Source organism: Ixodes scapularis, unplaced genomic scaffold, assembly GCF_016920785.2.
Source record: "Ixodes scapularis isolate PalLabHiFi unplaced genomic scaffold, ASM1692078v2 PGA_scaffold3__209_contigs__length_174095766, whole genome shotgun sequence".
NCBI classification, from domain to species: Eukaryota; Metazoa; Arthropoda; class Arachnida; order Ixodida; family Ixodidae; genus Ixodes; species Ixodes scapularis.
In genome coordinates, this window is record NW_024609868.1 from 151,140,157 (window position 1) to 151,164,594 (window position 24,438).

The 24,438-nt window shown below is 46.2% G+C and overlaps 2 protein-coding genes and 1 long non-coding RNA gene across 3 annotated transcripts; 1 reads left to right on the forward strand and 2 right to left on the reverse strand.

The window, feature by feature from the left end:
- Window positions 1-6,486: 6,486 nt before the first annotated feature.
- On the reverse strand, window positions 6,487-7,735 carry LOC121837142. The gene is made up of 3 exons (XR_006078135.1): window positions 7,455-7,735; window positions 7,259-7,359; window positions 6,487-6,726 (listed from the first exon to the last, which is right to left on the reverse strand). It is a non-coding gene; the product is annotated as an uncharacterized LOC121837142 (long non-coding RNA).
- Window positions 7,736-9,346: 1,611 nt separating this feature from the next.
- Window positions 9,347-13,165, forward strand: LOC121837328 (putative nuclease HARBI1; the record flags this gene model as incomplete). The annotated part of the gene is made up of 3 exons (XM_042292925.1): window positions 9,347-9,595; window positions 10,043-10,257; window positions 11,001-13,165. Coding segments are annotated over 3 exons (768 nt in total), but the record flags the coding sequence as incomplete, so codon positions are not given.
- LOC115327060 lies at window positions 12,618-19,731 on the reverse strand. Its single transcript, XM_029987967.4, has 3 exons — window positions 19,402-19,731; window positions 16,340-16,540; window positions 12,618-13,087 (listed from the first exon to the last, which is right to left on the reverse strand). The coding sequence occupies exons 1-3, from the start codon at window positions 19,670-19,672 to the stop codon at window positions 12,681-12,683; spliced, it is 879 nt and encodes a 292-aa protein (XP_029843827.2). The 5' UTR covers window positions 19,673-19,731; the 3' UTR covers window positions 12,618-12,680.
- Window positions 19,732-24,438: the final 4,707 nt, after the last annotated feature.

The window sequence follows — 24,438 nt, forward strand, 5'->3', positions numbered from 1 at the left end:
CTGTCTGGCGATTCGTGCGCCTGACATGTCACGTGTGAGATGGATGGTTGATTGTAGAAGGACTCCTTGCAGGCTTGCGCGCGCTCCGTCCGGTAGGTTTTATCAGATCGAAGGCTAGACTGTGGTGTATTCTAGTACCCCATAGCAAGACGAAAGCTAGCTACGGTCACGTGATGTGGTCACGTTGGCATGGTAAGTGAGGAGAGTAAGTAGGAAAATGAGAAAGAGGCGAGCCGTCAAGGGAGCATGGCTTGTGGAGGCTATACGTGGCCGACGTCATGCCCTCTCCTACCCTTCTATCCTCCTTGGTTGCGGGACTCTCGCGGCACGGTTGCTCTCGCTCGGTCGCTTTGGACTTTGGAGCTCGCTAGCGTCGGCGCGTCGGCGACCTCCATAACATCCCTCTTTCTAAGGGAGCTTCGAAGAAGTGCCGAAACGGTCTGGCTCTTACACACCGGCCGTGCCGAGAATGTTTGTGGGAGGTGTCGGCACACGTTTCCTCGGGCCTCGTCGTTGTTTCGGGGATTCAGTCATCCATCCATCCGTCAATCCTTGAAAAATGGCAGCCGTCAACGCGGACGCTGATAAGGTCATCGCAAGTGAGCCGTGCCAAGCGGAAGTTCCGGCGAAACTATAAAAAAAGACAACATTACAGCATGAAAACTCTCGTACTTTTGTTCTTACCGCTTTGTCCGAGTAGGTTCGCGCTATTGGCCTCGAGATCGACCTAGAGGTGGCGCTACAGTCGTGCTATCATCATCATCAAAGCGGGGATAGGAGAACGGCCGCCCCATAGGCTCTCCACGTTCACGCGCGAGACGGCGTAGGTTCTTGCGTTTGTTTTGTGGCATACTGTCGGTGGGAAATCAATTCTAGCGGAAAAGGATGCGGTACTGTTCGGTGCTTCAATTAAGATCGAATTGTGTTGCCAGCGTGCGGCCTAAATTTATATAATCGCTTCTGTGGGTGCGTCGTCTGCTCTAGGCAGACATTGGAAAGCATGGATCACCACGACTGATGCCTGTCTCCGGCTGAACTGGAATATTTATGTTAAATATATATATTTTTTTAATGAATGTATCGGTTCATCAACGTGGAAAAAAAACACAATAAATTCCAACCCAGATAACATAATACCGGTACTGTGGGCTGTGAAATCGCATCTTCTATGATTTTTTTTTTACGTCTAGCTTTTGCAGTAATATAAATATTTACAATGAAGATAAGTTAGCGCTGTCTTGGAAATTACCACGCTATTGAGTTCCTCTGCCCTTTTACTGTGCCATAGTGTGGGTAAGTATTTTGGAGTCTGAACAAATCTACTGCGTTGCGATGAGGAGAGAGTGTCTCTTTTAGTTAAGATCTGCAAACTGCACGGTTGGCAGGACAACTGAAACAAATAGAACAAACTGTTCTAATACATCTGCCGTGACTGCAATAAACGGGTGTAACCAAGCAACGCAGCAATGTTCCTGTTATTAAATGCTTTTTTCAGTAGTGTGGGTTCACCCGCTTCAATTTTCTTGGTGAGGGCCGCGGATGTCAAGAGGCTAATAATATAAATTTGTGGCTAAATAATCTTGTATTCAAACACACTAGACACTGCAACCCCAACAAACGACGCGCACACGACACAGACAGCATCGGCCGCAGTGATACTCTTTTACTGATGAGGGCTAGCGACCTTCGCGAGACTTTCCGATCAACCGCCCTCACCCAACGTATATCGGGACTAGGCAGTTCATCGGTTAACTTTCAGATTATCCAAGTAATGCTTTAATTGCAATTTTCTTTGCCAGTTAATTGGAGTCTTGTGCTGGAGAAAGTCAACAAGGAGTAAATAATACCTGCTTTAATATTTTTGACGTCTTTATATCTTTTGTGACACAGGCTTGCACGGTAAACCACTTCAGCGTGCTTGTCATTTCACCGTAGGTGATTATACTGTTTAAATAATAACTTAAAAAGATACTTGGGGGGATCGGTGGCCGAGTGGGCTAAAGCGCACACCCAGCTCGACGCGCGTGGAGCGAAAGCTCGCGCTGCAGAGCCCAGGGATCCTGGGTTCGAGCCCCACCCCTGCCCGTTTCGATCTGGATGAGCATCGTACCGGCGTGCGGTCGTGTATCACTGCTGCGTGATGCACGTTAAAGACCCCAGGCTAGCGGTTGTACTGCACTGGCTAAATTGCTCATCTACAGCGTGTGACTCGTCGCAACTTTAATGGCTGACCAACTACACGCTGTATAAATATCCCCGCAACCCAATTAATATTAAAAAGATACTTCATTTTAAAAGGCTTCCCGTGTTGATATGCATGTAAGGCTCGCAACGTGAGGTTTAGAATGGGAATGCAATATGCCATTTATGACATAGTAAAACCAGTAAAAAAATGTATAGTTTTAACGTCTTTCACGCAATATGACCGGCGAAAAATCAACATACGGATTTATTGATTGATTAGTCTATTAAAGCATAGCGATCAGTCGGGTTAATTTTCTAATCAAAACACAGACCCACTCAACATTCAATGCTTTATGAAAGCCACGGTTTGTGCAAGGTAACAAAGATACGTGGGATTTTTTTATGGAAGCTTCTTACTTAATAATAATCACTTTGCTGAATTTCTACGCATGGGAAACGATACAACACAGCCTTCAGTAAGACGAAACGGCAACAAAAAAAATAATACATTTAATAAGGAATGTCAAGCTCAGCCTGAAACGGGCTTGCGTCGTCGAGATCCGTGCTTTTGAGCGTGCGCCCGTAGCAGACGACGCACGGCGGTATCCCCGCTTTCGCGTGTTTCCAGTTTCGGCCGCACGGTGGCGACACGGTTCGATCTCGAGGCGAATAGAAACATAGGCCTTGACCTTGGGCACCGTACAAGGTGCGTCAAACAACTCGGCAAACTTCGCTTCGTAAACACGGCCCTCGTCGTCGCCGTCCGAGCTGCTGGTGTTGTTGCTGTTTGCTAGCTTCGCCAGCAGCACTGACGGTGCCACCCCTAACATTAAACGTCTTCGTTTCAACGACATTTCACCTCAATTCGGGGAGCACAACACAACGGTGACGGCGTCGAGACTGACAGCTGTTTTCCGCAGTCCTTTTTCTGCGGAGTAGCTGCGTTCTCGCCGTTCGCTTCCGACACAAAAGCAAAATGGCGGAATGGCTGGAGTCACGTGACCGGTCGGCAGCCTCTCTCGCGCGCTCCCACTTCCAAGTCAGAGCGCCTCAAACCGCTCCGATTCGGAGGACGGCGAGAGTCGGAGCTTCGAGAGCGCTCTGAAAGAACACGTTGAATATACTTGGAGCGCCTGGCATTGACCAACCGAATGCACACCGGCTTTTCAGAGCGCTCCAAGAGGCTGAAAAGCGACAAGGCTCAGGCCGTCTGCTGCCCGGGCAGCCAGGCCGGAAAGGTACACCGGAACTGGGCCATGTTCGTGTGGAAGACCGCCATGGAAAGCACACGAAGGAACAACTTCTTTCTGCACCAAGAGAACGGCGGTCTGGGTCTCGTTAACATCGTGGTCAAGCTGCACGTGCAGCGTTTCCTGCTCTTCCGGGATGCAAGGGACCCGACCTTCATCGCCGTGCTGCACCACCTTGGATTCCCACATCTCGGAAATTGGATGGTGAGCACGAGTGGCCGCATGACCAAGGGAGCCGCTTTGCGGTTCTACAAGGAAATCGCCAGCTCCATCGAGTTTCTGCAGGCCCAATTTTCCTGGAAGTACCTGGCGACCGTCGGAAAGAGGCGGCTGTACTAGGATGCCGTTTCCGCATCCTTCCCGCCACTGCTCTACAGACAACCACCGACGCTCGACGACCCGGCGCGACTCTACAAACTCGTGCGAATCCTTCCCGTCCCTGTGGCGACAAGGGTCTTCTTCGTCCGGATGCACATGGAGGTCCTTTCAGTTAAAACCTGGCATCACAAGGAGTTCTTCGTGCCGTGGTCCCTAAACTGCGACCTTTGCGGGGCGCCCGAGACCATCCAGCACGTCCTAGTCGAGTGTAGTAATGCCTACCTCTTCTGGGACGAGATGAGGACGACGTTTGAGCTCAGGGACTCCTTCGAAGTGGAGTGGAGCGCTTTCAAGTATCTGCAACTCGAGGAGAGGGATAAGACGGAGGTGGCGCACGTGATGATGCTGCTGGGCCTGCACGCCATCTGGCAGTCGCGTACCGCAATGGTGCAATGCCTTCTCGACGCGCGTCCAACCTGGAGCTACTTCGTGTCCACGTTGGGGTGGGTGCTCTCGGTGACGTCGCGGCAGGCGAACGCGGGTGATTGGGAGCGCATCGAGCGACAACTCGAGGAAGGGCGTCGCCGCTGCGTGCAACGACGTACTACGTCAGGCGTGGGAAACTGGCGAGTTCCTGTGAACTGTAGGCGCGTTGGCATTGGTTGAGGTGCGCGTTGCGCAAAAGTAGACCGTGGCTCTTCCCCCTTGGAATTGCGCGTCTATATTGTTTGATTTATTTATAATTTTTTTCGTACAGATTGTATAACCGCTGACGCGGTCTCATACTGTATCTATTGCGTTCCCTGTCAATCGTTTCCGCCAAATCTGGTCTAAGCACTTCAGGTTTGTGTGACAGCTATTTACCGCACGGCGATACTGTATTTTTTTTTTCTTGAGTTTAGAGTATCTGTCTTCTCATTCGTCTCTACAGTTTGTATAACGTCTCTATACGAGCTATCCACCTGTCGTTTTCTGAATTACTTTTTCAATTTGACCTTTTATAATGTTTGCGGAACCTACTGCAAGGATGTCTGTAAATAACATGTAAATAAACTTGTTTCGTTTGCAAAAAAAAAAAAAAAGGCATATTTTAGACGCAAGTGGACGCGGGTTCGATCCCCCCCGTGGGCCTACTTTTTTTTTTTTTCTCGAGCATTTTGTTTTGTCGAGGCCTTTGGCGATATTTACATTTCTTTTTTGCGATGAACACTAAAAAAACCGAATGTTGTCGACGAAACTTTTCCGGAGGTGCGATCGGGGACAGCGGGGCTTGGCTTGCCGGCTGGACGCCGCGAAGCGGCGTGTACTGCCCTGCTGAAAATGGGCGATGTGAAATGAGGCCAAAATTCACATTGAACCAATGTGCAACTGTAGGTCCAGACACATTGAGCAATATGCATTTATGAAACAAAAACCTATGTGCACCAATTGGTAATCCTTTAGGGAATTCACATTGGGCTGAATTGGTAATCCTTTAGGTAATTCACATTGGGCTGATTGCATTTATGAAACAAAAACCAATGAGCAGCAATTGGCAACAGGTACCCCAGTGCACATTGCATTGAGGGCATTTATGGGGCAAAAACCAATGAGCAGCAATTGGCAACAGGTGCTCCTGTGCACATTGGGTTGATGGTATTTATGGGGCAAAAACTAATGAGCGGCTATTGGCAACAGGCCCCCCTGTGCACATTGGATTGATGGTATTTATGGGGCGAAAACCAATAAGCGGCAATTGACGACAGGCACCCCTGTGCACATTAAGTTGATGGTGTTTAGGGGGCGAAAACCAATGAGCGGCAATTGACAACAGGTGCCCCGGTGCACATTGGTTTGATGGTACCCAGTCAACCAGCAACCGTCTATTAAACATCAGAGATGTGTTGTTCGGACATTTAACATATCCAGTGGATATCTGCTACGATTCATCCAACATTGAAAGTATCTACTGCGCAGTGCAAAATGGTTCCCCAGAAAACGTACCACTAACGCAATCTGGTTGATGCGGATGGTCATTCAGGACCATTGTAGGATGTTCAGCCTGATCCTGTGGATGTACCGTGTACATACCTCAGAAATATTACCTTTCCTGGTATAGCGACCAGCCCTATGCCAAGAGGGCAAGGAAGTGCCTAAGCAGCCTTCATTTTATGCTAGCATATAGCATGTAAACTGTCCTACAGAAAAATTTAAACGGATAAGGGTCCAATTATTTACAAAACAAGAGCTCAGAGGGCAGATTTGCTGTATGGCCCGTGCATGCTCTCAATGTATACCCAAATGGCGCATTACAGATGTATAATGTAGCAATCAGGCCCGCAGCAGACATTCTTTATATTGAAGTTTTTTTTTCACCATCAAGCTCAGAAGTTTTACCACAGGATCAATGCAGACTACACTGACAAGGAAGGCGACACTACTGATGCTGACTCGTTTTAGTGAGGTGGACCTCGCCACATGCGAGAGAACTGAAATACTGGACACAAACATTGTCATAAGCTATGACGAACGGCCCTGAGGAATTGACTACTGAAGTCTAAGGCTTCAGTAGTCATATGCTCTAGTGACAAGGACACCAGAATTCCATGAGAGCTGTAGCACCGACTGCATGGCAAAAGATGCCGCTGCAGTTTTGCAGCGTAACTTTGAACGTGAGTAGCGCACTAAATTCCTGCCCAGCCTGTCAGGCATGCACATCCGTTCTGTGGAAAAAGTTGCAGTGCCAAACAAATCGCCATTAACTCTTTATTGTTACTGTTAGACAGACGAGCAGTGCTTGATGCTTTTAAAATAAAGTATAATTTTTGAACAATGCTGCATAGACAGCATGAGGTTTTCAAAATGAAGTATACTTACTGAACAATGCAGGATACTTTGCTTAAAAAAATGTCTGATAAACATAATAAAAAGCTCAGCACATTCAAGGCCCACTTAAGGCAGTTCACATCTCTCTCTCCTGTGGTGCAGAATGTTCCTGAAAAGCAACGAAAAAATGTTACGTTAAAGATATGTGAGCAGTGGTTTACCATTCTTTGAAACAAAACTAATAAACAGTGAAGTTCAAAGTGAAGTGACTCAAATATGCAAGAATTGGAACTGATGTAAATAAATCACAAGTATTTTATGCCTTGTTTTTAAAGCACATTCATGCTGGATGTGTGTACTGTATTGCCAACTTTTGTTTGTTAGATTTACATCAAATGTCAGTGTTCTTAAAATTCGTTGTCTATGAATTCTTTTTAATCCATAATAAGGTACTATTACATAATGAAATTTTTCCTCTTAGAGAAACACTCCAAACAAAAATTTTTTTTTTAATTATTCAATACTGTTCACACCTGTAGTATTTGCTCTCAAATTAAACCAAAAAAGGTGTCACTGGCTTTAATATTTAAAGCATTCAAATACTCTCATATAGAAATTATGCTTTGAAGAAATTGCACACCATACTTACTGTTCTAGAAAAGTTTGATTTTTGTGCTAACATCAGCTTAAGACCAGCTTACCATTTGAGATGACTGATGTCAGGCAGGTGCGTGGCGAAGTTAATCTGTGACCATGGTTTCTACCTTGAAGTCTTCACATTTATGGCAGCTCTGCACTGCATCTGATAAAAGAAAGCAACAGAAGTATGACACCAACAATTCCATAAATCTGGTTCCATGTGAAGCGATCTGCACTACTGTTCCAGAGATTACTTACTTATGATGCACTCAGCAAGGTGAAGGTTTCTGAATGTCAACTTTCTCTTACGTCCTTCCCACACAAATTTTCGCCCCAACTGGTCAGTCAGCTACCACTTCGTGATCTGTCTCGTACAGGAAGCATAACCAGATCCGCAGACTTTGCTGAGCTGTCGAACATAAAAAAACATCCACATAGCAACCGCTTAGTGCAATCATAACTATTGATTGGATGTTTCTGTTTATTTTTAGTCAACCTTGGCAGGTGTTTATCGGCATCCATTTCTTCATTAAATGTGCTGCAAAATTAATCCAAAAGTCGGGAATCATAATGATAAAAAAACTGCATTGACTTTACTCAACAAGATTAACAATTTAATCAAACGTTTCGTCTCCCATGTGGGAAACATCGTCGGTGAAACCTTGAAGCAGGAATGAGCGAAAGAAACTTCAACAGTCCTATTTAAGCAAGTCCGCATACACATTGAGGAGGGGGCCGCAGCTGGAGTTACAAGCTGATGAGTCACTTCGGATGAACCATGATTCTACAAACCTGCTTGGACCCCACCTTTGTTCACGCGCCAGAGTGGACGCATTCTCAAAGTCGAAACTGTGTCCCGTATTCCAACAATGGTCTACGAGTTCCGTCTTCGCTCTTGTCGCATGCGTGGCCTTTGCCATGTCCCTTTTGTGACTTTCATTTAGCTTTAAACAGCATTGAATCATCAATCCAATTCACACATGAAGTTGAACAGAACGGTGCAAAGCCTTTTCTGTATGTTAATGTGTTCCGAAATAGTACCGGTCGCTTATATACAACAGTGTACCGCAAAGCAAAGCACAGGCAACCTCTTAAGCTTTAACTCGCATCATTCTGTCGAACATAAAAGGGCTGTCGTAAAAAACCTACTACACCGGTCCAAACGCATTTCTTCTAATCCTCAATTGCGCGCTGCTGAGAAAAAAGTCAAATTTGGGGGATTTACGTGCTAAACCAACGACAGGCATCTGGCACGCCCCAGCGGAGGACTGAGGATTAATTTAGACTACCTGGGGATCTTTTGACGTGCAACCGAAAGCTTGGTTACACGGCGCCTGCTCCGCAATAAGCCTCCGCCACATGGAGATCCGTAGGCCAGCGCTCTCGCCTTGGAGCCACCGAGGCGGCTTGCGCGCTTCTGAGGATGCTGTTATTGTTGACCTGCTGATGAAGCGGAATTATCCAAAACGTTTTATTGATAACACGCACAAACAGATGGGACAAAGAAGTCAGGATAATGGACAACTTAGGACAGGGCAAGCAACAATACCCTATTTGAGAGGTGCTTTTGAGTCCATTCGCAGGGCCCTCGCCCATTTGAATATCCGCACAGCTTTGAAACCCCACCATAAACTATGTGACTTCATTTCTAAACCTAAAGATTACACCCCCCCAGAGTCCCAGTGCGGTGTTGTGTATAAAGTGAACTGTCTAGACTGTGACACATCCTACATTGGGGAGACAGGCTGGAAGCGCTGCACTTGCCTAAACAAACACAGCGAAGACGGAACTTGTAGACCATTGTTGGAATACGGGTCACAGTTTCGACTTTGAGAATGCGTCCACTCCGGCGTTACAACAAAGGTGGAGTCCACGAAGGTTGGTGGAATCATGGTTCATCTGAAGTGACTCATCAGCTTGCAACTCCAACCGCGGCCCCCTCCCCCGATGTTTATGCGGACTTGCTTAAATAAGATTGTTGAAGTTTTTTCGCTCATTCCTGCTTGAAGGTTTCACTGATGATGTTCCCCGCATGGGAGACGAAACGCTTGATTAAATTGTTAATCTTGTTGAGTAAAGTCGGCGCAGTTTTTTTATAATTAAATTTGCTACTAATATTTATACCTGCTCTTATTGAGGCACTTCCGACCTCCCAGCCCACTGTGTGTCGCGTCGTCGGCAACATCACCGACCTGATCATACAGGAACTCTTCCCAAAAGTGGTACAGTTTCCCGATGCTACCGGGCGCCGCAGCGTAACGCACGCTTTTTACAAGATCGGAAAGTTTCCGGGAGTGAGCGGCTGCATCGACTGCACACACGTGAGGATAAAGAGCCCCGGCGGCGACGACGCTGAAGTATTCCGTAACCGGAAAGGGTACTTCTCTATCAACGTGCAGGTAAGAGCGACTCGAGAAGTTTTGCGATGTGCGCTAATTTCCCTTCATAGATCTATATATATTTTTTTTTCTTTTTTTTTTAAATTTTTATGTGCTCGCAAGAAACGTATATATGTCCCGCGTCATTAATCATACTTTTCAAAGATGCTGCTATGAAAGGAGTGTTGACGCAGGGAAGCACTCACTTGATTTTTTTAGCAAACTAAACACACCCAGGCTTAACTGTTAACTAACTTCCACTGAGTAGTTTATTTTGCATATCCATATCGAAAGGGGAAATGTCTGCAAAGTGCTTAATATTTCTATTTAATGCATCAATATTTTAGATTTTTAAACAAGCCATAATTTAGGTAAGAAGAGAGTTCCAAACTTCGGTGTCAAGATGTGACTCATTTCAAGAAAAAACTGAACTCCACATTTATTCCCAATGTGTATATGCATCTACAGGCCATCACAGGACCCGAGCTCCAGTTCTTCGACGTCGTCGCAAGCTGGCCTGGCTCCGTCCATGACAGTAGGATTTTTGATAACTGTCGAGCCAAGGTCCTCTACGAGGAAGCAGTGATGACCGGGGTGCTCCTTGGGGACATGGGCTATGCCTGCACACCGTATTTGATGACCCCCTTTGCAGATCCAGGCAAGGCAGGCAGCCCTCATGACAGGTAAGCTGTTCGCACTATACCCCAGCAGTAAAATAGGTGTCAGGATTGCACAGCTTATTTATGCGTAAACAGTTTTAGTGCTTATAAGTTGGCATTGTCATACAAAGCTGATGACGGAGGTGACGATGCACTTGTGAGTATGCAGATCGGGAGTCCAATGTCGTGATTCCTACATGCTCTCATCAATCATGCATAAGCAGGCTATACTTTGCTTCATTCCACTCTCGACTCCAGCTAAAAGCTACTGCAAGCTTCTAAAAATAGAATGTGATGGGAATTAACCGCACAGGAAATGAAGACAACTGGAAGGAACACAAGAGTTGCCAGTACAGCACTTGTCCTGTTGTGTGTGTGTGTGTTCCTTCTGTTGTCTTCGTTTTTCAAGCTGTTAATTCCTATCGTGGTAAATTCTTACATGGTAAATTCTTATACACAATCTGAACTTTTATTTCGACGAGCTAACACAAGTGCTGAACCATAAGCAGCATTCCAGAAGTTGAAATCTGCGACTATGCACTGACAAGCAAGAGTAATAAGGCAAGGAAGGCATAACGGGACAAAAAAGGAACACATGCTACAGGAGTCACAAACACTGCATCTTTAAGCTCAATTTGGAATTTGCACTTTTATGTATGGCCGAGTTTCGTCTGTTTTATCACAACACAAAAGGAACCTGAGAATACAAGACTATTTTCACCAAGTTGGGGAACTTGCCTATACACAAAACGAAATTTTCTATGCAGGTACAACAAGGCCCATATCAAAACTCGAAACAGCATCGAGAGGGCATTCGGGGTTTGGAAGCGGCGCTTTCCATGCCTCGACATGAGGCTTCAGCACAAGCCCGAGCGATCTGCAGGCATCATCACGGCCTGCGCAGCTCTCCACAACCTGGGACGGCAACTGTTGGACCCTTGTCCGCCAGCCGTGCCCCTGCCCCCACTGCCAAAGCCCCGGCGCAGAAGGCCCTTGCCACCGTTGCCGCGGCTTCCAGCCGACACAGGAACGAACGTGAGAAACACAATTATTGCTAGGCACTTTACTTAAGTTCTTGCACCCTCTTTCGGTGTCCTCCAAGGATCAAACCTATGGCCACTTCTTTTTCTTGTATTTATCAATGATCGAAACTTGTGCGTAAACAATGTGGATGCTTTTATATGCGGATGACATCAAACTTTTTACGAAAATTCAATCACAAGATGACTGTGTTTTTTTACAGGATGAAATATTATGCATTTCTGAACGGTGTTCTGAAAATTTTTTACTTGCTAACCCAGTTAAAACCAATGTACTCACTGTGTGTAGAAAACGCAAAAACATTTCTTACTCGTACATACTTGGCAATTGTACTATTCGATCGGTTGAACAAGTATGTGACCTCGGCGTTTATTTTCATAGCAATCTTTCCTTTTCAAGTCGTGTTAGTCAGAATGTTGCTTCAGCTTTTCGAGCGATGGGAATATCACGTGTGACGCGTAACTTTTCAAATTCTTTATGTGTCGTCCGCTTGTTTTGCTCCTTGTTGCTAGTTAGACCCGAGTTTTGTAGTGCTGTACGGAATTCGCTGACTGCAGTTGAAGCAGAGCGAATTGAAAGGGTTGAAAAACAATTTGTTCCAATTGTTGATAGGTATTTTGGAAGATGTTATTACGACTATGAGTACATTATTAGAGAACTTTCTTTGCACAATTTATTAAAAAGACTGACTGCTTGTGATGTTTTATTTTTACATAAATTTGTTCACGGCCATATAGATAGTGAATTGGTGATATTGCTGGTATATCATGTTCCAGCTCGTGCTATTAGAGGAATGAGTGTATTTTATCCCTCTGCGCAATTGCAATTGTCGCAATTGGTGCAGATGCAAATTTGTGGTAATGAATTGTCGCCTCATGTTGATGTTTTTTAAGATTTTTTAGTTTTTAAACGAGAGCTTGATTTATACCTTTTCGGCTATGGACCCACACCATATTTTGTAACAGTGGCAGACATCTTTATGGATTTTTCTTTTGTATTATATTTTATGTGCCACATTATAACCTATTGGTTCTTCTGGGGCACAAATCAAATAAAGCATTATTATTATTATTAACTTGGCCAGTGTGTTTGCAGTCATGTGCCTCAAAGCTGCCATCAGGCAACACAAGCAATCAGGGAAAGAAAGCACCTTCAAAACTTCTTATCTCATGACGAAGGCTTTCATCCTGGTTGAAGTAACTGGTAAACAGAGCATAGATAACACTCTTTTCCAATGACCCATGCCATGGCATAAATTGTTAATTATGTAACACTCGTAGATGCTCTTGTGGAATCTCATTTTTTGAAGAAATATGGAACGAATAAAAGATCTCAAAACAAAGGGCCTTTAACTGTTTATTTTTTTAGCCAGGCAATGTTGCACACAACGCTCCTATTTGTGGCCTCTATCTGTTTAATTTCTTTGCCTCAGCAATTCTGAGCAGGACGAGCCTATTTTCGTTTCTAATTTTCTTCATTTTAAGCTTATGCTCACTCCGCCTCATTTCGTGCTCGGCTTTTAGGATCTTAAGGCGGAGGTCGTGTTCTTCGTCCTTCCTTTCTTGGTCCCGCGTGAGATGACCAAGCCGAACATCTTGTTCAGCACCTAGCGTGCGCTCCAGCACTCCAAAGCGCCCTCCAACGCGAGTAGGCGCCTCCCGGTGGGGACTTCCCTGGCGATCACTTGCTGCTGCAGATGGTCCAGCTGCAGCTGTGAGCTGCACCGTAGCTGTGAGGGGCACTCGAGCCATGGGGGCTGCTCCACCACTAGGCACCACACAAACTTGGCTCTCTGGCTCACCCATAGCAGAATCTGCACACAGTATGAGAAACAAAGAATACATTCACATCACATTAAGATCTCTAATATGTGAAGTCTGCTGACAAAATAGGAACTATAGGAATTTAAAAAGTTGAAGGCTCTATTCCCTATAGGTACGCTGGACATCCTTTTTCAACACTAATTTGGCTTACAGGACTAATGGAGGTTACATACTGAAGTGCAAGATACCCTTTTTCCTGTGTTAACACGAAACCCACTACAGTCGAACCCCACTTCAACGAACGCCGCTTCAACGAAATTTCCGGTTCAACGAATATTTTTTGGTTCCCCGTCAACGGCCCATAGGAGTCAATGCATAAGAATTCTCACTACGGCGAACAAAATCTTGTGCTGTTCCGCTTGAACAAAATTTTACAGAGCAATTCGAAGTTTGAATGGTTAATTTTCCATACGAAAAACAAACTTTCGAGCACTGGTGCATTTTGGCACATAAAATATGTCTACTATGAAGTTTAAATCGCATGTTGAACCACCAGAAACTGCCACTATAACCGATACCCGAGCGCAACGTTGACCGGGCGTGCAGGCCGCCATTACTTCATAAAGACGGCGATGAGGCTGGCCTTCCTACACTGTTGCACCAATGTTTCTCTAGCTCTTGGCTTGATAACGCCCTGCTGCAGACTATTTAAAGCCAAAGCTCAGTCTTTTTTTTTTTCTTCTTCCTTTGTCGGTTGTCATTTTATCAGTACGGTACGACGACAACAACGGTACAGGGGCTTTTTGCGCATGGCATGATGGCACTGCCAAGCAAAACGCAAAAGTTTTTATCCTTACAAGATAAAGCTCGCATCCTGGCCGAAGTTGCAAGTGGACAGAAGAAAGCTGTCATCGCCGAAAAGTTCAGAATTTCTCAGGGTTCGTTGTCGACGATCCTAAAGTCGAAAGATGCAGTCAGTCAAAAAGGCTCTTGCATCGGGGACATCGGCCAAACGAAAGAAATTGACACCGCCGGCGCACGAAGAGCTCGACAAGGCTGTGTACACATGGTTTGTGAAACCGAGGGCAAAGAAGATACCCATCAGCGGAAGCGTCGTGCAGCAGAAGGCCTTAAATTTCGCTTGCCTGGTGGGAATCGACAACTTCAAAGCTAGCACCAGCTGGCTCAACAGGTTCAAGGCCCGCCATGACATTGTCGGCAAGACGCTTAGTGGCGAGTCGGCATCGGCAGACACAGGCAATGCTTCTGCTTGGATGTCAACAAACGTTTTTGCCTTGTTGAATGACTGCGAGATGTCTGACATTTACAACGCCGACGAGACAGGACTTTTCTATGAGATGCTGCCGTCCAAGACTCTGGAAATTAAAGGTCAGCGCTGCCATGGTGGAAAACACAGTAAAAAGCGCGTGACCATACTGCTGTGCACCAACATGGACGGATCCGACAAGCGTCCACAGCTGGTTATTGGCAAGAGTGCAAGGACCCGTTGTTTGAAAGGGAACAGGAGTCTTCCCGTCAAGTATGTGGCCAACAGCCGGTCTTGGATGACGCGGGCAATTTTTTCGGAATGGGTCGAAAGGTTTGACTGCGACATGAGGAGGCAGGGCCGGCGGGTTTGCTTGTTGCTGGACAATTGCTCCGCTCACTGAATTCCGGATGCTAAGCTCACAAATGTGAAGCTTAAGTACTTTCTAACTAACTGCACTTCAGCAATCCAGCCCCTTGACCAAGGTGTCATTAGAAGCCTCAGGTGTGCCTACCGCCAGCGAGTGATGCAGCGTCTCCTACTAAACGTGCACGCAGGTCGAGACACCAAGTTGGATCTCTACATCGCGCTGCAGATGATGGCTGCTGCATGGACTGCAACCAAACGTTCAGTCATCGCCAACTGTTTCACACATGCGGGCTTCAAGCTCGAATACCCAGACGCCGACTCTGCTGAGGATAAGGAAACAGTGCGTCCGCCGAGACAGGCAGTTACTTCTTGGGCTGCGCTTCAGAATGCCGGAACTGCGCCATCCGGTGTCGCGCTGGAAGATTTCATCAACGCTGACATGGATGTTATCGCTCATGAAGAAGTGAGTGACGAGGACATTATACAAAGTGTCCGCGGCGAGGCGCAGTCAGATGAAGACGACGTGCCGGACTTGCAGCCTCCGCCATCCATGGCACGTGTACTGGATGTGTTCGACCTTCTCGGAAACTACGTGGCTGCGCATGATGGCAACTTTGCCATGAACCTACTCGCCGAATGCGAAAACCGCGTCACGGAGCTCCTAACAAGGAAAAGGAAGCAGGCATCATCATGGTCGGATTGTTGACATTTCATCCAAGGTACCTGCTCATCAAGCACATCGTTAGCCCTACAATGCGACAGTGTGGGCCTTGATATTCACATTTTTACCCCATTACGGCGTGTTCAGTTGCAAGCTGTCAGAAAACTACTTTTGTAGGATTATTCATATTTACTCAATGGACTTTCCATGCATTCTTCCATTTCACACAGGTGAAAGGTCGGCTTTCTGCAGCTTGTATGCCGATATGTAAACATTTCGCACAGTAGTCACCAGAAGATTCTGTACCAGCAAAACTGGTAGACAGTAGGGGAAAGCTTGGCAGATGTCGATCAGTGGACAAAGTGCTTTTTCACAGCACTTGCGATTGAAAATTCCCTTTGGTGTGACAGGTCACGCGAGCTATTTCGTTCGGAAAACAACCTCAGAAGTTGCACTAACATTTATACAAATATGGCTGGCAGTAATATTGGCAGAGAAACATGCAACGGTGTTGTAAGGGATGAATATCTGGTACCAGTTGTGCTGATTTTGTTTTAAGTAAGACGACTTTTTAGGAATAGAAACATTTCACTACTTGTTATTCTACTTTACATTCCTTCCATATTCCAAAAGCCAAAATTGCAAGTTATCTTGGTCATAAATGCATAAGTTGGTACAATATCACTTGCAAAGTAGTTATCGAGCCTCAGTCAGCTTTACTTTTGCGCAAACCACCGGCGAAAGCATTGTATCGAAAACAGTGGAATAAATGCGGAGCAATGCGACCAAGTAAATAGGCCTTACTTTGCGTCTGATTTGTTTCTTCCCTCTTTTGCTCAATCTCTTTCGCGTTATGCTTCTCCGAAGTATCTACTGGACTGAGGGACGTGTGCCTCTCAGTCCAGTAAAATCAATTACAAACACCTTGTAGAACATGGCAGCTGAGAATTACCGTCCTTCAGGAGGCCGACCCCCAGAGAACTCTGGAAGGTTTCCTTCCCTTACCTGAGAAGCCTTCCAAGGAGAGCTCCTCATCAGCCCGTTGCACTACCATCGGCTCCAGGATGTCGGCCACGCTAAAGAGTGCTTGGCCGGCATGCCTGCCGTCGCTGTCGCCGCCGTTGACCAGCCGCCTGGCCATGTGTGGGGCTGCAGCCCCCACAAGTACGGAAAGCTGGCTCAAGCCAGCTCCTGGTGGTCCTCCTCCTAAAGAGATGTAATACCATACACGCCACTTTGTAGGCAGGTTCCACAGACTTCGGGAAAACGGCAAATATTACAGTGAAGAGTAAAAGCGCAACGTACAGTCACACAAATTTAACTTGGGAAAGGGATGCCCACCACAGACAACGCCTGGCCCTAGTTTTGTGTGCTGCACAATACACCGTTATCATAACAATAGGTCTGTTCGATTCGCCTGAACTGGCTGAAGTAGTTCGCGCAGTGCAGGAACTGGCGCATTCGATTTAACCGGAGGTTGCACGGCCCCTGCATGGCCGCGTTTGATTCATCTCAGTGCAGCACGAGTTATCCTCGGCATGCCTTGCTGCATACCCGACCCGGAGGAATAACACGGAGCCAACGATTCGAACATCAAGAAACTACATTCAATTGGACATGGACGAGACAATGAAAAATACTACCAGAAAACCAACAAGCACTGGCGGCGCTTGAGTTTCGCCAGCGACTGTCTGCGCGCCGCCTCTGATCCGCCTTATCTAGGCGGCGCGTGCAATGCGTGCATGGCCGGCTTGACTCCGCCACCACGAGGGAAAGTTCACCACCTGTGCCCTGTAGTCGGGCAACTGGCTGGGGAGCTGCCGCTCCCCCCCCCCCCCCCCCCCTCAAACTTCACTGGCATGTCGATGACAGTGTCGTCGTTGTGGGCGTCGAGGTGGATGGCGCTGCTGGGCAGACTGGCGTAGAAGGTCCAGTCGGCACCGCTAGACGAGCGAGATGGCGCGTTCGAGGTCACGCTCGCCTAATTTGTTCAACGTTTCCCTGACAGACGGGCAATCCTCAAGCAAGGTCCAGGTACAGGAGTCCATTGTGCTGCATTGCTGTTAGGGTCCGCGGGGCCGTCCTGTAGAGGTTACCACGAGTTCTGGCAGATAAAGAAATCACTGATGCCACTTCTTGCCATTACACAGAGTCTGCAGCGTCACGGCTCCTCCAGCTGTCATCGCTGTACCAGAAGCTACCTGCAAATGGGTTTCGTATTCCCGGAGGCTTATCTTGTTTGCTTCGCAGATTTAAAAAACGAAATCCCCTATAAACGAGGTAGCGGCCCCCAAATCCAGAAGTGCGACAACGGGAACATCAAGCAGCGAAATCGTCATGCGCAGTTCAATGATGTTAGGCTCGGGCTGGATTCAACATACTGATGGAATCTGTGCTGCGGCCTCGCTGCCCCCAGGGACTGTAACGGCAGTCGGCGAGTGGCTGTCTGGTTTCAGCGCCGCTGGCCGTAGTAGTTTCCCTGGTTGTTCTGGTTCCGGGTCTTTGCTGCCGTCTCGTGCCACCTCTTGTTTGTAGTGTCCAGAAGTCTTGGACAATGGTTTTGGTGATGTCCAGGCTGCTTGCACTCATAGCAGCAGTCCGACGACGACAGTTGCCTGCTTAGGCCACTCGCACTGAGGTGCCCGTCCGACCGCCTTCAGTGATCGAGTAAAGGACCACAATGGGAGGGCCTCCACTAGGCTTGCGAACGGCTGTCAAGGGGAGGGTTTGTTCTGTTGTGGCTGGGGTCAATGCTGCATGGCTGCGGGATTTCGACCGCAGCGTGCCAGTTTTTCCCAGCACTTGCAGGAGCAGACTGATGGAGATGGTTCGCTTGGGTGGTGATCTCCGTTGGGCCCCAGCTTCGATAGGGCGCGGCCAACGACATCCCACCTGTCGTGGCGAACCCCGCTCGGGACTTTCATGGGCCCCGCAGTGACCTCAGGGGACCCCTCGATGAAGACAAACATCCGCTTACCCCGCACGGTAGAACACCATGCAGGCCACACCAACCCTCCTGGTTGACGTGGTGGGGAAGGGAGGTCTCGTTCGGACAGTCCACTTGCGTAGATGCCTCGGGGCCCCGCCATGCCGGTTCGAGCGCGTGCATCGCTGGTGGCGGCGGCACAGTTCCGCTCGGCATGAATAGCTTCCTCGATGAGGCAAGCAACCCAGGCTAGCTTTTCAAAAGTCTTAAAGGTGCGGCTGATGAGGTAGACGTGGTATCTTGGGTGGTACTGTTTTCTGACCTGAGCTACTCTGTCCGACTCTGGTGAATTCAGGTCTGCCCTTTTGAAGAGGGTGCTACGTCCTTGCCTTCAGCTCTCGGAAAATCTGCGTTTCGTAGCCTGCACGCATGGAACTCTTCTTAAAACCTTGTCTGGAAGTCCGCCAGGCTGGCTTTGCATCGCCGCTGCACGACTCCTTCACTGCTACTACACTTTTCTGAACTCGCACTGAACTAGTTCGGAACTTTCTGGTGGAATCAAACAGACCTAATGTTAACTTGATACTGTTATTCCTCATATACTCCCAACTGAAAAATCCTATTGGTACCGGCTGGGTCTGTGGAGAAAATAATCGGGAACTAATTGGAACCAGTAACAATCAGAACTCATGTTAATGCTTAGTTTTTGTTAAAGTTGATTTTTTTTTTTTCATTAGAAGAATGTTGCCAGCTGGAACCAACTAAACCACATTGGTTCCAGTTAATACCGTTTGGAATTCCAAGTGGGTTTAAAGGGAAGTTTTTACTGAGTACACACTTTTTACACACGCACAGACGACGGCGCCACTGCAATGCGGGATCGACGCCTCTCCGATTTCACTAGTACAACCTATGGTTCTCGATAGCAAAGGTTTTCGCGTAACACTAGATACCTGAATCGGACACTACCGATATGCAGCTGCCAGCACGTTAAATAAACCCTGAAACGAATAGAACACGAGGCGAAGTTAAAACAGAAAGCTCTAAACACAATTTCCTCTCGATACAGGGTTTATGACGTCAAGCTTACACCGGCTCACACGGACTCCTCATTCAACGTAGTTATGAAAAGCAAACTCACCTGTTGCAATGCGGTCTCTGTTGTCGGACGATACTTCCTTTTTCCATTTTGTTTTTAAATTGTCCCAGCACTTCTTGAGCTGTTTTGAATCGCGTGCTCGGACCCCGTGGTTGCTATTATATTCGATCGTGAGGAGCTCCCACGCCTTCGCCCTTGCCTCTGTTGATGACTTGTTTGTACATCGGTTCTCGATGACTGGGTATTTCGGCACCAGCTCCGCGAGAAGAAACTTCTCATTTTCAGAAAAAAAAACTTTCTTCGGCTCCGCCATGGCGCTCAACGTAAATTAAAAAATCAGAGCACAAACGAGACTGGAAAAAGGGAAAGCAAAACAGCAGGAAAAGCAACGATAAAAAGAGAACGACGAGCAAGAATACAGAACGCGACGCCGAGCTGCGCTGTGCGTTGCCAGACGAGACTACGATATTGTCAAAATCCGCTAAACATTCAAGTCTTTAAATTATTAGAATCGTATTTTAACGTATATCGAACCCCAGAACACATTACACTACAAATTATTTGATATTGTAGTTTTTCTCAGCACGAATTTTAGAGTACTAACAATAAAATGTACTGCAGTCTCGACCCCAGACGTGCTCATAGTATCCTTGGACGACGAAGGAGCCTTTGGTCTGCTCCTTACGTAAGGAAAGGGCGAGACGCGTTTCTGACACGAAACGGCCCCTTTCCTTTCCTTTTCCCATTTCCTTTCCTTACGTAAGGTAAGGAAAGGCGGAAAGTGAAGTGGCGTTCTTGAATTCGGGCGTTACTCCCACATATTGTGCTTAAAGCTGCAATTTTTAACTTAAAGGAGATGGTCACTAGACTGGGCACAACGCGTGTGGAGACTAGGGGTGCTATGTTGCGCTTTTTGCACTCCCAGGAGACTAGGGAGAGGGAAGTGACGTCAATGACACAGCAAACGAAGATTGGATGTTGATTTCGTTTCCTTCTGTCAACATCCAATCTGCGTTTGCTGTGTCGTTGACGTCACTTCCCTCTTCCAAGTCTCCTGGGAGTGCAAAAAGCGCAACATAGCACCCTAGAACTTACCAAACAACTTTAGGATCCGCGCCTTGAAGAAGTCCGATTCTGTTTCGTCACAAGGCTTGACGGGCAGAAATTTGAGATGATATGTGGCTCATGGTCGTCCTCAAGACGTACGCTTGCATAATCGTTCGTAAAATTCCGGCCGCTCAACTGGTCTCGACTCTGCAACCTGCTTCAAGCGGTTAGACTTCCCGCGAACGTTGCTTCGGCAGCTTCGGTTCTTCTTCCATGCTTCCTTGTCCTCCGGCCGGACCGTTCGGTTTATCACGTCGGACCACTTCCTGACGCAGGGGATGTATCATGTGACTATAATACTTCGTATTTTAACTCTTGTTTTTGTTTGCTGAAGTAAACGAATACTTAAAAAATTTACTTATTGACCTTAATTTAGCAAAAAAATTTGCATAAATTGCACTTTGAAAACTTATTTTGGTTTTATATGTCATGCGGGTGACCGGGGTGACCCCACTGTTCACTCTATTGACTCCAGCAAGCCCGCAAGTGTGACTGATGCACTTAAGAAAATAATAAACGTTTCTAAAAATTATGATATTACTTAATTGTCAAGTGTAAATATTGAATATATATTAAAATTATAACGGAGTAATTTTTATTTGTCATTTTAATTAGAAAATTGCATTTGCTGCGGGCATAGAGTTATTATAATGTACGCTAGAGGTTCAACTGGCGCTAGTGTCTATGCGACTTCCGGGAGGCAAATTGAAGCAGACAGCAACCAGTCTACTTTTGCGGTGCTCCTGTGCATTCCTATGGGAAAACGCGCGTGAAATTTGTCTCTTCGCCGGAAAATAACAAGAATAACTTTTCTTATTTCAGTTGTACCGGATAGTATGTACCTTTATTGACATGGTGAATGTGTAATTGCTTTAGTTACAGCATTTTTCTTTACTATTGAACGGTGTTAAACTTCGCTATATTTCAGGCCCAAACCTCTGTTCCATGGCAGGTATGTAAAAATGAGCGACGATTCTAAGCAAAATAACAATCGAAAGGAATGTAGAGTGCGTTCAAGGTGCGCTAGCATTCCGGTGGCACTTATATATTGCTAATATGCCCGTTCTGTCACTCACCATATGAAAATGACTCCGTCGTGCATCTTGACGATCTGTTAAAAAAATAAAGTATGTGGGCTACGAAAGGTGTGTCTTTTCATTATTTCCTATGTCGGGCAGTTTTAATCAGGCACCTGTTCTCTGCTTCTCCCTATCTGCAAAGATTTGGAGCGTTCGGTTGATGATTTGAACCCAGAACAATCATCTTCGCACATATTCACGAGCAGAAAGAATAAAGCAGTACTTATTTATTGCATATCTGACTACTAGTATATTACGTGGCTTTCAATTTATTTTGATCGTCTGCATGCATAAGGAGTTACTTATCCAGTGTTATTGCGTAGTTCTTGCCGTCTCTCTTGGTTTTTCACGTGTAATTCGTTCGTTTTGGCACGTATATCCCCCACGCTGGAAAGCGCCGACGCCGTGTTCGCGCTAACAGTGTCCGACAGTGCACATAAATACACGCACGAAGCGGTTTTAACACCGTTTTTCATGCCACGAATGTCAAATAAAAATGCTGAAACTGACCAGTTATTTCGTCTGCGTGACTGAGAAATGTTCCAATGTGCCTTGTACATACAAATTATTCGTGATATTTGCTCTTATAATCGAGCGCAGAGAGAAAATACAGTCGCTTTTTCCCATAGAAATACATTACCGGAAGTCAATTTCTGACTGGTTGCTGTCTGCTTCAATTTGCAGCAGCACGTACTAGCGCCAGTTGAACCTCTAGCGTACATTATAGGGTGTTTTCACTGACGTAATTTCGTCCACCATTTTGTTGTTGTGAACTGTCTGGGTGTGCCAAACTCGAGCATTCCAAGGATTTCCATGCCCCCTCAAATGCGTAGAGCACCGCTGACATCACCTCAATCGGTTACGATGTAATCCTTCAATGTAATAAATTTGTTTGAAAAAACAAACTAACAACAAAATGGCGAATTGACGTCATGTGCAAACAACCTATAATAACTCTATGGCTGCGGGACGACATCGGTGCGAATTTTAAAATTTGGATTTGAGACACGTAGGGTGTCGCGCTGTGCGACCATGAACCCAAACAAAAAAATATACTTAGAGCCACTAAGTATACCCAGCTTGCCAAGGACAACAGTCCTGAGACGAAGTTGTGTGGTTGTGTCCTGAAAAATGCTACAACAGGCCAAGGACCAGAACCGACGTCGCCGACAGCAGTTTCTGTAAGCTCGGTTGTCTCGGAACACGGTGAGACAAAAACACCCCGTGAACTAAGTAGTACCAATGAAACCAGAAGCGGTCACAGTACTGGGCCAGTTAGTGAAGACACAAGTGATAAAATTGTGAAAGTGACGGGAGATTTGAAGACCAATTTCCTGTCCAAGTTTCCGAAAAGGCTACTGCCAAAGACGAATGTAACGAGTCTGACGTACCCTGTTTCGGCTGGCCTTCATTTTAATTGGACGCAAAATGAATTGGGCTTTTGAATCTAGAAAACTTCATTGCTGGAGTGTACACTCTTCCCGGCATCAAGGAAAACTACAACATTGGGAAGCCAGAAGCCAAACTAAAGGCCCAAACTGCCAACAAGCGCGTAAAATACCTTTCAAAAAGGAACTTCCTTGCTCAACTACAAAGTGGAAAGCGCTGCCTGACAATTACTGTGCGTGAAACAAGGTGCAATCATAATTTCGGGAAGGTCATCCTTATTTCGCGTGTGTGTGTGTGCATTTTATGTGCTTTTTTTAATGACTTCTATGGTGTCAATAATTATCGGATGTTATTCGGCACTACCGGCTTTTCTTTTCTGTTAATAAAAAGCATGCCCACGATAGAATGTGCACGTGATCTGCCGCCCCAGAACGAGCGCGTAGCCTCTGGCTCAAACAGGATACGTTCACATGGCAAAATGGAAGCCTGAAGTATCGCATTTTTTCGCCAACTCCGCCAAAGTTTTAAAGTCCCGACGTCGGAAGTCGGAGAGCTTTGGACCAATCGTGAAAGATGATAACAGGATTTTTGAGTCAGTGTTATTCTGTTTTTGACCCGGTTTTACTCTGATTTGCTCGGTTCTGGAGCGAAATTTATACAAAAACGAGAACGTTCCGCTCCGAAACCAGGTAAAACTGAATAAAACGGAGCAAAGTCTAATGTGAATACATAATCCAGTTGGTGCAATCGTTTACGCTATTACTGTTACTGAAACATCCTGGAAAACAAAAGGACAGAATACACCGCTAAAACTGCAGAGTTCCGATGATACCTGAATTTCGTGGCTTGCCTATATATAATTATTCATGAATCTTGTGCATACTATATGTGCACACACAATGTTCCCGTTCCCCATAGTCTTTTCTCTATGTTTTACTGGCAGCCGCATGTTTTATAATACGAAGGAGGACAGTACGTAATCAGGAAATTCTAAAACACGTGACAAAAAAGAGTTCATATTCACTTTATTAACTGAATGTTTTATTTAATTAGTGTCTACATGGCCCAACCCAAGCTATATAGCTAAAAAAAAATGTTTATTTGACAGAGAGGAACCCATCGGGCACGCACGTATCTGCACGGGGGGGGGGGGGGGGGGGGAACCATGGGACCCCCCCCCCCCCCCCCTCCTTCCAAATCTTTCATTTGGTGGGGCCTCCTTTCCCCCCTCCCCCTCATACAGTATTTTGTCATGGGCGAATCAAAATCCTGGCTGCGTGCCTGCCATCGGCTATATTTGCGGCAAAAATTATTTTCCTGTGCTCAAAACATAAAACTTTAGTATACAACAACTCTAATTTCTCCACTAAGCATACTGTTTAACCTGATAGATTTCAAGTTCTCCATGATCCTCATCTCAAATGGTCCAATAGAAATTCCCAGTCGACCGTTAAAAGTTCTCGATTTGAAATGCATTTCATTTGACCAATGAAGCTTTCAGTTT

Excerpts from the sequence above, each read along its gene's own strand:
- LOC115327060 (XM_029987967.4), bottom strand. The coding sequence starts at position 19,672 with ATGGCGGAGCCGAAGAAAGTTTTTTTTTCTGAAAATGAGAAGTTTCTT. Across the intron at positions 16,541-19,401 it reads CAGAGACCGCATTGCAACAG|GAGGAGGACCACCAGGAGCT; the intron begins GTGAGTTTGCTT and ends ACATCTCTTTAG. Across the intron at positions 13,088-16,339 it reads CTCCTTGGAAGGCTTCTCAG|ATTCTGCTATGGGTGAGCCA; the intron begins GTAAGGGAAGGA and ends TACTGTGTGCAG.